The sequence below is a fragment of the Nannobrachium achirus genome (assembly GCF_963921795.1).
Source record: "Nannobrachium achirus genome assembly, chromosome: 14".
In the NCBI taxonomy this organism is placed as follows: domain Eukaryota; kingdom Metazoa; phylum Chordata; class Actinopteri; order Myctophiformes; family Myctophidae; genus Nannobrachium; species Nannobrachium achirus.
In genome coordinates this window covers 22,577,164-22,589,663 of record NC_137821.1, presented here as the reverse complement: position 1 = coordinate 22,589,663, position 12,500 = coordinate 22,577,164, and the positions used below count along the sequence as shown (strand labels likewise).

Sequence of the window (12,500 nt, the reverse complement as noted above, 5' to 3'; positions counted from 1 at the left end):
CTGCAACGCCGCCCCTGCTGCTCTGATTTTCCGGCTGATCTGTCCTCCCCTCAGCCTTGAACGAGAACATGAAATACCTGAACTCCTTTTGCACATGTCTGTGTGTCTGTGTGTCTGTCTGTCTGTTACTCTTTTCTGCCCTTTTCCTCAGGTCAATTGTGTGCTTGCATGCAGGACACAAGAACACACGCACACACACGCACGCACGCACGCACGCACGCACGCACGCACGCACGCACGCACGCACACACACACACACACACACACACACACACACACACACACATGATTGCACAGCATTGGCCTAGATACGTGAACACACTCATCTCTCAGGAGACCCCTTAGCCAATGGCAGAAACACACACACACACACACACACACACACACACACACACACACACACACACACACACACACACACACACACACACACACACATGCGCGCGCGCGATAGAGTGCGCACACACACACACACACACACACACACACACACACACACACACACACACACACACACACACACACACACACACACACACACACACACACACACACTGACCTAATTTCTTCACAGGTTCATGTGGTTGTGAATGTTAGATCATATCAATTATATATACGCGTGTGTGTGTGTGTGTGCGTGTGTCTGTGTGTGCGTGTGCGTGTGCGTGTGATGTCCTTTCATTAATATTTGATTTAATTTCAAACCTTTGTTGATATTGTAGGTAATCCTCATTTACAGTGGCCTCTTGTTTTTCAACATATGGTCCGAGGACCACTAATGGTGACTGTTATGGGCCTGTAACTCTGACAGTATATTTAGTTCCATTCGTACACTCTCAGAGTTAAATAAGCACTTTTCTTTATTTCCCGTTTGATTAGCGTTAGACCATGGAACTCCATTTGATACAATTCTTCATATGTGGGACCTCAGTGTAAATTGAACACAGAGAGGGTACTGCTGCATAGTGAACATTGCACATTTATTCTTATGTGAAACAAACATCAATAAGATATAAGCAATGCCACAATATGTAGAAATACCCTGGTAAAGTAAAAGGCCTGTATAAAACAATTACTTGAGTAAAATTACAAAGGTATTGCCAATGGCATCAAAATATACTTACAGTATAGGCCTAAGTAAAAGCAGTCATTATGAATGGCCCGATCTACAAGCTCACAGTGCGTCACATTGCAACCCACTGTGAGCCATCCCATCCATTATCAAATCATGCTCCATTATCAAATTGTTCTCCTCAGTGGCTTTTACCTTTCCCAAATTTAACCACATAAACCCCATAAGGTTGAGCTGATATATTTTAAAATGGTAATTTTCCCATTCATATACTGTATTTGATCTCATACTGTAGGTAATTGAACTCATAGCTGTAGATAGACACTTGCAGATAGACGACCTGCTGTTACCGTTATTCTCTCTCTCTCTCCCTCAGTGCATCATGTCTTCCTCCTGTCATTCTTCATCCTCTCTTCCTTACTTCTGCCCTCGCTGTGGAGACGTGTGTCGTTTCTCCTCCGTACCTGAACTGCGTGCACACCTGGTCACCCAACACACTTATGAAACACTGCTGGTCCTGTCACAGGTACACACGCACGCACGCACACGTGCACACACACACGCGCGCACACACGCGCGTGAGAGTGTGTGTATTCTGAGAGTTCTTGTTCGGTAACAGTCTCTCCAGCTCTTTATTGAACAGAAAATACATTTTCAGGTCAGGACACAATTTTCAGGATACAGCATAAACTAGACAAATGTGCTCGGCCAGGTAGTGGAAGTCAATCTTAGTCAATCAGGATGAAATATGAAAAATCGAACAGGAGCAATATAAAAAAGCCTGTTGGTGGCGCTTTACTAGGCCAATGGGAAAAGGGTGTAAATTCTTCCTCGGCCTAGTGGTCGTAATGTGCGTGCAACTGCAACATTTTGCATTCATGATTTTAGGCATTTTGTTCAAAACGAGCCACCCCTGCAAAATATAGATGTTTTAACCATTAAACATCACTTACTAAACCTTTAAACTAGTGTCCTGCTGTCATTTGTCTATTAGGTCTAATACCCGATGCAATCCATCACAGTCATGATTTTCATTTGTTTTGTGTAAAAATAACAAAATGATATGCTAATCTACAATATATATATATATATATATTAAATATTACTGATTCAAATGAATGAAAAAACAACAACAGGTCAACACATCCTATAATAACATGTGTCCTCCTTCAGGTCAGAGCCAGGAGTTCAACGCCTGGGACCCTGGTCCCTCTGCCCTCCCCCGCCGCACCCCACAAGCCCAGCTCCCCCTCCCAACACCTCCCCTCGCAGCTGGACTGTCTGGACCTGGCCTCCTCGTCCACCGTCTCCTCCCAGCTCCTCAGGGAGGTGTTCCAGTCTTCCGTTTTCCCAGAGGGACGTCCGGAGACCCCCTGCACCGCCCTGGCTCTGCCCTGCACCCTGGACGCCTTCTCTGGGGACCTGCCAGGCCAGGCCGGGGTTCCACTGGGTCTCACGGGAAGCCTGGGGCTGGAGTTTGGGTTCTGGCCGACAGAGGGGCTCTCGTTGGGGGTGGGACTGGAGGAACGCCTGGGACTGGGACTGGATCCGAGAATCTGCCGGTAGAACATTAATTATCATCTTATATTAGCGCAGTGGTCCTGCATTCAGTGTTTTACTTGAGTAAAAGTACAAAAGTCATAAATGGTTAATGTAGGTTTTGTAATAATAATCTACTATAAATCAGCAATTTACCTACTAAAGTTTAAAATAAGAGGAGTAAAATGTATAATATTTGCCACTGAGATGTAGTGGAAGTACTGAAAAAAGGAAATACTCAAATGCTATTTTATTCGTATTTTTGTGTCAGGACTCTTGCCGAGGTGGAGGAGAGAGTCAGTCGCCGTGTGAGCCATCTGGAGGCGGAGCTTAACAAGAGAGATGCGGATCTGCAGCAGCATAGCCAGTACTCAGAGCGTCTGGGGAGAGAGAAACAGGAAATGGAGGAGAGAGCATCCTATTTGTCCAGACAGGTGAGAGATTACCATGGTAACACATTTAAATGCTGTCTGTCTCTCCTACACGTTCTCCCTCTCAGCCTTCCTGCTTTCTGTCTCTCCTACACGGTCTCCCTCTCAGCCTTCCTACCACCAGTCTCCTACACTGTCTCTCTCTCTCTATCTCTTCTACACTAGGGAGTTTAAGCAATGACGGTTTTCAGGACGGCTCCGCTAGGCAGAAGTACAGCTGCTATGACGCAATCGCCGTAACAGTCAAAATCGTTAAGCAAACAGCTGCCGGCGACAGGTTCCCACCCCTTTCACTGAACCCTTTGGTTCCCATGGTGACGCGTCTATGCAGCAGATGCTGTAGACGCTACGTGGAAAGGTCTGCGACGGCAATCAGGTTTATCTATCGAGCACTGATCCATTTCCGGTTGCCGGAGCGGACTGCCGTAGCCGTCCTTGCTCAAAGTCCCTACTGTCTCTCTCTCTCAGCTGTCTTACTGTTTGTCTCTCCTACGCTGTTGTGACATCACATCCTGTGTGTGGGACGTATATCTCCCAGGTAACCATCGCCATGGAGATGATGGAGGGACTGAGGAAGAATCTAAAGGGGAAAGAGAGAGAGCTGAGCGAACGACACCAGTCAGTATCTGCCTGTCTCTGTCTGTCTGTCTGTCTGCCTGTCTGTCTGTCTGTCTGTCTGTCTGTCTGTTGTCTGTCTGTCTGTCTGTCTGTTTGTCTGTCCGTCCATCTGATGCCACATCAGTATGACCTCAACCTTAAACAACAATATCTTGTATGAAAGCTAATGTCAGCCCTAGGACACACACACACACACACACACACACACACACACACACACACACACACACACACACACACACACACACACACACACACACACACACACACACACACACACACACACACACACACACACACACACACACGTGTCAGAGAAGATGATAAATAAAGAATCCCTTGTCCCTTGAGGCTGTCTCACTCTGATTATCATCACGTCTGACCTGTGTTTGTGTGTGTGTGTGTGTGTGTGTGTGTGTGTGTGTGTGTGTGTGCGCGTGCGTGTGCGTGTGCGTGTGCGCAGGGAGATGGTGGACATTGAGTGTTTTCTCAGGGACACAGCAGAGAAGGAGGCAGATGCCAAAGAAAAACTGCAGGTACAGTAGAATTATTATCAATTTTATCTATGTCATTATTGTGTCAAAATGTGTTCAATAAAGAGATCAAATTGATTGAATAAAGGACTGAATTAACATTTAACGTGTTATGATTAATAGTAACAGCTTTTAATGGGAGAGAGAACCCCCCTAGAGTCTACGACATTGGTGGTGAGTGGTGACATACAGTACAGTGTCGATCAGTGGTTTCAGGGACTCTCTATAGGTTCCTTTATGGGGTCTAAATTGACCCGTACAAGTCTGTAACTTTGACAGTGTACAAATGGAACCAAATCTTCCTTCTCAACTCCAGACAATTGAGAACTTTAATAAGATGGAGCTGAGGACGGAGGTGTGTTGCTCCACGCTTGTTGAAGACAGAATGACAGGATCAGAGGCAGTGATAATTAACCACTAAAACCCCATATGGTGGACCGGAGTCCCTCAGGGCTCTATCCACGGCTTTCCAACGCCCCATAGTGCATTGCGCAGACGTTGTACCGAGCTTCCGGCGCCGCAGCCGAGTGTGATTTACAAGCTCACAACGGGCTGCATCTGCGACGCGACGTGAGCTTGTATGTCTGCTGTTAAACCGGAAGTGTGGTCCAAATAATCTCCAGTAAACTCCCGCGGAAAGAGGTGGATACTTGTGTATTTTCTGTTGTTATGTTATTGTGGGGAAGGCTTAAGCCTTTGACTATTTTCAGCGAAAGCTTTCATAGCCGATTGATCTGGTATTTTCTGCCATCAATAAGGACGCTATTTAAGTGGTTAACTCAGTCTTAGACTGAGCCCAATCGCCATATTGGCTGGTAGAGCTCACGCTTCAAGCTGTCAACGAAGGGATGCTTGTGGAGAATTTCCAGCAACCCAGAAAAGGGGTCTTATGTAGAGACTTGAACGCCTTGATGGGTGGATCGAATGTGGAGGGGAAGGCTATTCCAAAGCATTAGGGGAGGCCACCGCAAAGTCACAGTAGCCCTTGTTTACGTAGGCAGCAGCAGTGAGAGCAGGAAAGACAGAGAGAGAGAGAGAGAGAGAAAGTCATTTATCTTTCTGTTCCCAACATTATATAGAGGAAATGGGCATATTTACGAATGGAAGAATTCTTATTCTTATCGTTGTTGTCGGGTGGAAAACTTGTATGTCCAAAACTCTTCGTTTTGCATTTATCATTTTAAAAATGATTTAAACTAGTGAAAACAGCCGTTCTACAAGCACACAACGCGTGTGTGCTTGTAGATCTGCTGTTTTCACTACCTGTGCGACTGCCTTTTATGATGAAGCAGGGCTTTACTTCGCGAAAAAACGTACAAGGTTTCTGCCCGACAGTGACGTTATAAATATTCTTGTTCTTACAGGTGTTTATCGAGACATTGTTGGAGCGGGCTGATCGCGCGGAGAGACAGTTATTTTTCCTCACTTCACGTACACACAAACAGGACTACGCACATCATGACAACCACACGCACACGCTGTCAGAGATGTACACACCGCCCCCTCACAGAGCAGGACACAGTCTGGATGGAAGCACCGATGACATCATCGGACCAAAGCCCCACGGCATCATGGGAAACCGCGTGAGTTATATGCAGGGGTCCAGTTGTCCGGATTTAGAATGAAGCAAAGACACAGAACTAACAGTTCCTATGATTGGCCGCTAGTTGTGCTGTTCTGGTACCAAAAGCAACAGGTTCTCCATAGGATTCCATTCATTTCTCCCAAACTTTTACATTTGATTTTCTTACCTTAATTTGTAAACATTGTCATAAATATGGTTCCTGTGGCTAGTTAAAGCCTCGTTTCAATCACCATGATATGCGTTTTGTGAAAATATGGTCCAATTTATGTCATAGTTGATGTTAAAGCAGGGTATGCTGTAGGAGGGACTTGTGATCATAGGCTTGTGATGATTCTTCTTCGTCTGCTTAATTTTCGGCAAGCTCAAGACAATGTCCCAAGTATCCCTGCGGTGGCAGCCAATAGCATTCCTCTGGTACCATTAAAACAATGATGGCGGACAGTGGACACCCATATGAGGGGAAAAAAAAGCTTAATTTTCGCTCTGATAGAAACCAATGGGTCACATGACGGTTACCACCGTCCATATTTTGTACGGTCTATGGTTATATGCTGTATCTTATCTATTATCTATGAGTAGACTCATTTGAACGTATAACTTACTTTTCTTCTCCTCTCCTCTCCTCTCCTCCTCTCCTCTAGAGGAGTTACAGTGTGTCAGGAGAATACCTCTACAGTAGTCACTACAGGTGCGTGCATACGTGTGTGTGCTCCTCTCTCTCTCTCTCTCTCTCTCTCTCTCTCTCTCTCTCTCTCTCTCTCTCTCTCTCTCTCTCTCTCTCGTTTCTGGAGGGTGGGACAGCCCCCAGAGATAGGGAGAGAAAGAAGTATTGTAATGTAACTGATTAATACATCATATTCATATTAATAATTTATTATATGGATTTGTTGTACATGGAAGTATCATTTCCTGTGTAGAAAATGAAGTCACTAGGACAGATTTTAAATGTAGTACATTAAAATGTAAAAGTGCAAATCATTTTTGACGTCAATGAGTTCGATCTTTATTCAAAACGGATGTTTCGTGTGTGTGTGTGTGTGTGTGTGTGTGTGTGTGTGTGTGTGTGTGTGTGTGTGTGTGTGTGTGTGTTTTGTGTGTGCGTGCGTGGGTGGGTTCATGGAACAGGCGACCTCGCCGTCACCATAGCACTGAAGAAGAAGAGGAAGATGAAGATGAGGAATATTCCTGGAACACACATGGGACAGGTAACACACACACACACACACGCACACACACACACACACACACACACACACACACACACACACACACACACACACACACACACACACACACACACACACACACACAGGAGGATTACTTGAAACTAACCCAAGGGGGGCCAGGAATTGAACCTACGATCATATTCCATTATAAAGACTTTCAGACGGGAGGCGGTTGTCATTTGGATCAGCGGGGATCGCGCCGCAGTGGAGACTAACGCAGAGAGTAAACGCAGAGAGATTGTCCCAAATAATAGCCTGCCTCTCATTGAAAATGAATTACTAGGGCACTTTACTGCCCCCCCGTCTGAAAGGCGCCTAACTGTCTGAGTTCTGAGACACTTCCACCCCCGGGAACATTCAATTTGATTGATTGATTGATTGAATACTTTATAAATTGCAAACAGTGCTTGTTGCACTATTGCTAATTACTTAAGCAATTCTAAAAACGATATAACACTATGGACTTGTGTCCATAGTGGGCCTATGTATTCAATTCATAAATCGGGACAAAGACGACATACAATACAATACAATACAAATCATCATCAATACCAGAAACAACTTCCAACCAGATGAACTACTCCAGGAATCAGCTCCTGGACGTCAGACAAGAAAACGTTGTCTCACAACGCGATGCAATGCAAAGGCTTTCCTCACAATACGGATGCTCGAGGCACAGGATGGTGGCCCTGGTACCATGACTCGTAAAACAAGTCCACTGACCTTCTTCTTCTCCTCCTCCAGGTGTCTGCTCGTCTCTGCATTCCACGCCGTCTCGTCACCACGGTGACAGAGCTCTGGGGGCGGACACCTTGCGCTTGAGGGCGGGGCTCTTCTGTGTGTTTCCATATTTGGACGTGGCCTCCCTCCTGTCTGCCGCGGAGGTGTGCTACGATTGGAGGTTCGTTGCCAGGCACCCGGCGGTTTGGACACGCCTTCATCTGGAGAACGCCCGCGTCTCGAACAAGGTAAGGGACAAACTGTCTGTCTGTGTCTGTCTGGCAGGCACAGGCTAGACTAATATCCGGGAGAGTGGAACTGAAGTGCAGACAACCAGAGGCAGATTCAAATGATTAATTTATTGAGCGGTAAAAGGAACATTACTTACAACGACGCTGTGTGTGTGTGTGTGTGTGTGTGTGTGTGTGTGTGTGTGTGTGTGTGTGTGTGTGTGTGTGTGTGTGTGTGTGTGCGCGCGCACACGCGTGTGTGTAGTTCTTGTGCACTCTGTCTCAGTGGTGTACACAGACTCATACGGTGGTTCTGAAAAACCTGCGACCACGACACAAGCGGGCTGATGAGAGCAGACAAGACTATCACCGCAACACACGGTAACACGTGCACGCATGCATGCGCAGCGCGCGCACACACACACACACACACACACACACACACACACACACACACACACACACACACACACACATGCACGCACATGCACACGTGCGCACAAACACACACATTCTTATAAACAAGTTGTTAGTCCAGGTTCCCAGAAGGTGGCATAAAAACTGCCTTAAATCAGACATACGTATCAACTTTGGTCAATCTAAACTGTACCTGTTTTAATTGATGTTGATAATTCATGCGATGGAATTCTCTTATGTTCATGCTGTTTTATTCATTCGCATTCTGTATTCTCATTCTCAGTCAGGACAACTCAAGAATGGATACAATATGTGTCTGTCTGTGTCTCTTATGTGTGCTGCAGAGGTATGTTGGAGTCGGGTGTAGAGGCGCTGTTGCGGTCCACAGGGGGCAGTCTGGTGCAGCTGTCTGTCTCTCTGTGTCCCCACATCCTGACAGACAGGTGTCTGTGGCTCGCCAGCTGCTACTGCAGGAACCTGCACACACTCACATACAGGTACTGTCTGTCTGTCTGTCTGTCTGTCTGTCTGTCTGTCTGTCTGTCTGTCTGTCTGTCTTTGTCGCAAGTGTGCTATTCATACCGGAGCTGAGGAGAGGAGGCGGGGGAGCTTGTGCAAGAACGCGCTATGATTGGCCAGTAACCAAACGCATTCGCCTAAACATTATTTACTATTCTGTCCCTATCGGGACGCAACTCGATAGGGACAGATAGGGACTTCACAGTGTTCGGCCCGCCGACTCGCTCGCTTTAGCTTGCTCGGTTGGGCCTCACGTGGATCAAGGTCGTTTGAGACGGCGCGTTCAATAACTATAACTATTAATAATAAAATGTATTGGCCAAAACGGCGAGAGAAGCACTTCCGCGTTGGGCGTGGCCTTTGCTCAGCTCCGGTGGGAAAAAACTTCTTGGCATCTTTGTCTGTGTCTCTCTCTCCATCTCTCTCTCCCAGCTATCCGATCTAATGTATTTGTGTGTGTGTGTGTGTGTGTGTGTGTGTGTGTGTGTGTGTGTGTGTGTGTGTGTGTGTGTGTGTGTAGGAGTTCTTCAGATCCATTGGGTCATGAGGTGGTCTGGGCATTGGGAGCAGGGTGTAGGAACATCACTCACCTACAGGTGGCGCCAAATTACCCCTGGTCAGTACACACTGACATGCAAAGACATGCACACACACACACACACACACACACACACACACACACACACACACTCAAAAACTCTCACTCACTCACTCACACACACACACACACACACACACACACACACACACACACACACACTGATACACACTCTCACTCCCCCCCTCTCTTTCAGTCAACAACCCACTCGGTTCAGTAACCGCTGCTTGCAGACGATTGGACGGTGTTGGCCAAACCTCCTCTCTCTCAGTGTGGGCGGGGCCGGCTGCGGTGCTCAGGGATTGGCTGCTGTGGGTGAGTGACAGCCGGGACAATCATAATAGCCAAAATCCAATACTCTTAACTTGCACACTCGCGCACTCCTCTCGCACCTTAGTCCCACCTCCAACTCCAAGCAAGGAGGCGAGGATTAGATGCAAGTTGGACTTAAATCATGCCACATTCCAATTCTCACATTTCTGCCTGTGTGTGTGTGTGTGTGTGTGTGTGTGTGTGTGTGTGTGTGTGTGTGTGTGTGTGTGTGTGTGTGTGTGTGTGTGTGTTTGCGCCCGTGCACGCATGTGTTGCAGTGCGGAGCTGCATTAATCTACAGGTGTTGGAGTTGGAGCGCATCACCGACCTCGGCCTGCAGGTGGCAGCAGAGCTCTGTAAAGACGGACTGAAGAATCTACAGACGCTCATCCTGACTCACACTCCTGTCAGCGGACAGGCCATCCTGCACTTTCACAGTAAGACCAAATTCACAACAAGTTAGCAGTTGGCAGTCTGGCTGTAGTTAGTCTAAAGGCATCTTTCCATCACGGCCGATTCGGGCCGCGATTCAGCATCGGAAATCGTCTGCTGCCAACAAGCTGCCGTCGGCACCTTGACGGCAAAAGACGCATGCCCTCGATAGCGCTGTCGGAACCCGTCGATGAAGAACTGAACATGTCCAGTCGTTTACCGTCCTGGCTAACTGTCGCTGGTGATGAGGGGCGTAAATACTCTAGCCTCTAGCTGCTACTGGTGCAGAAGCAAGCCTAAATAAGCCAGAGACATTTTCCCGTCGCACATTTTCACTAGATACCATATTCACAAAATATCTCAACTCTCAATTCCGATACCAATCGATCAACTCCAAAGCAAAGCTAGCTAGGAATGAATGCAATGTTCCGTCGCCCGACTTTTAAATGGTTAAAAGTTTGACAGCAGCCTACAACAGACTAGCAGTTTGAAGCCTGCAGAAGTAGTCAGTTTGGTGGAGAACCACCTTAACTTTATTTCACTTAAAAAGGCTGACTGTTCATGAAGGTACTCTCTCTCTCCCTTTGTGTGCGTGCATGTACGTGCGTATGTGTGTGTGTGTGTGTGTGTGTGTGTGTGTGTGTGTGTGTGTGTGTGTGTGTGTGTGTAGGTGCGTGTGTTCATCTCAGGTCTATAGTAGTGGAGGTTTCGGCAGCAGATTACTTTGAAGACACAGACAGCCAGGAGACCAGGACTCTGTTTGAAGACATCATCAACACCCTGCAGGTGCGTGCCGTGCATGCGTGGTTGATTGATGTTTCTATTGACAAAAGATGATGACCATAATATCGCCTCTGTCGGGTGGAAACCTCATATGTCCAAAACCGTTACTTTTCAGGATTCAGACAGAAAAGTAGCAAAAGAAGCAGATCTACTGTACAGGCTCATCGCACCGTGTTTCGAGCTTGTGGATCTGCTACTTTTGATGCTTTTGTGTGACGCTGTAGTATGGGCAAGTCGGGCATTAATTTACAAAAAAGGGTATGGAGCTAGAACGATAGGCTATATATGTCATACAGTATATCTGTCAGAAGGGCTGCATCTGATACATGCGTTATCATATCCTTGGGATGGGACTGTTATCAATATTGTCATGCCTTAGCCAAGGCTCAGTAGTCAGACTACCAACTACCAGGAGCTGGGTAGACCCAATATCAGCCCTAATATCAGCCTTGGTCTTGTCATTGCAATGCACATGCGCCAACACACGAGGGGAAAAAAAGAAGTCACGCTGGGATTCGAAACAACGTATTGCAATGACAAGTCTATGGGCGATAACGGAGCTGGTGGTCCGACTACTGAGCCTTGGCCAAGGTGATAACAGACCCATCCCAAGGGAGGATAACACGGAAATCGGCTAATGCACAAAAAAAGCTTGTGGTCCTGTGTTCTCTTAATGTGCACTGTCAGCTATAGTGGACGTGTGTGTGTGTGTGTGTGTGTGTGTGTGTGTGTGTGTGTGTGTGTGTGTGTGTGTGTGTGTGTGTGTGTGTGTGTGTGTGTGTGTGTGTGTGTGTGCATTCCACAGGTTATTCAAAGGCGTCCTGGTCTGTGCGATGTTCTGAAAATCAAGACAGAAGCACTCTGCTGACCTCGACTCTACACACACACACAGTCACATGATACTCATGTTAACACGTCACACATGCACATGTGCACACTTATTAAATAAAGTTGTTGAAAAGCACCACCTGAGGTTATTTCTTTCCTGTGTTACGGTCCCCCAGACAATGGGATGTACTCTGACTTTGTTTAGGGATTTTCAGCAATATAAATGTTATGCATTCTACAGTATGTGGAAGATTCCTCTTCCAAAAATTAACTATTAATGTGATTGTACAGTGTGTTGAAGCCAAAGCTCAGAAGACAGACAGAATATTATTCAAAGTGAGTTGAGTGTGCTGTAGATGCTTTACCTATATGATATTGTCTCATATTAATAATGTAAATAACTCAGTCTCAGACAAATTAAACAGCTGCAACCACTACACACAATGTAAACATGATAATGCCCAGTGGAGGACCCCCTGCCACTGCAGTGCACATAAAATGCCGTAACTTGGGCTACGAGCGTCCGGGAGAGCCGGGGCCGGTACCTATTCGTCCGCCAAGGCAACGCGGGCACCCCACCCCTCATTTCTCACATGGCCCTATTCTAGCGCCACCTTCAGGCCGATTTTTAAAACACATTTTTGGACACTGCTCCTA

General features: G+C 46.7%; 1 protein-coding gene across 1 annotated transcript; it reads left to right on the top strand.

The window, feature by feature from the left end:
* Positions 1–1,454: 1,454 nt before the first annotated feature.
* Positions 1,455–10,263, top strand: LOC308297915 (F-box only protein 41-like; the record flags this gene model as incomplete). The annotated part of the gene is made up of 14 exons (XM_080741479.1): positions 1,455–1,598; positions 2,246–2,634; positions 2,883–3,045; positions 3,581–3,660; positions 4,124–4,196; positions 5,558–5,776; positions 6,420–6,466; positions 6,895–6,983; positions 7,749–7,972; positions 8,220–8,335; positions 8,716–8,868; positions 9,411–9,506; positions 9,685–9,803; positions 10,079–10,263. 14 exons carry the CDS (start codon positions 1,455–1,457, stop codon positions 10,261–10,263), a joined length of 2,097 nt encoding a protein of 698 aa, XP_080597605.1.
* Between the last annotated feature and the right edge of the window lie 2,237 nt (positions 10,264–12,500).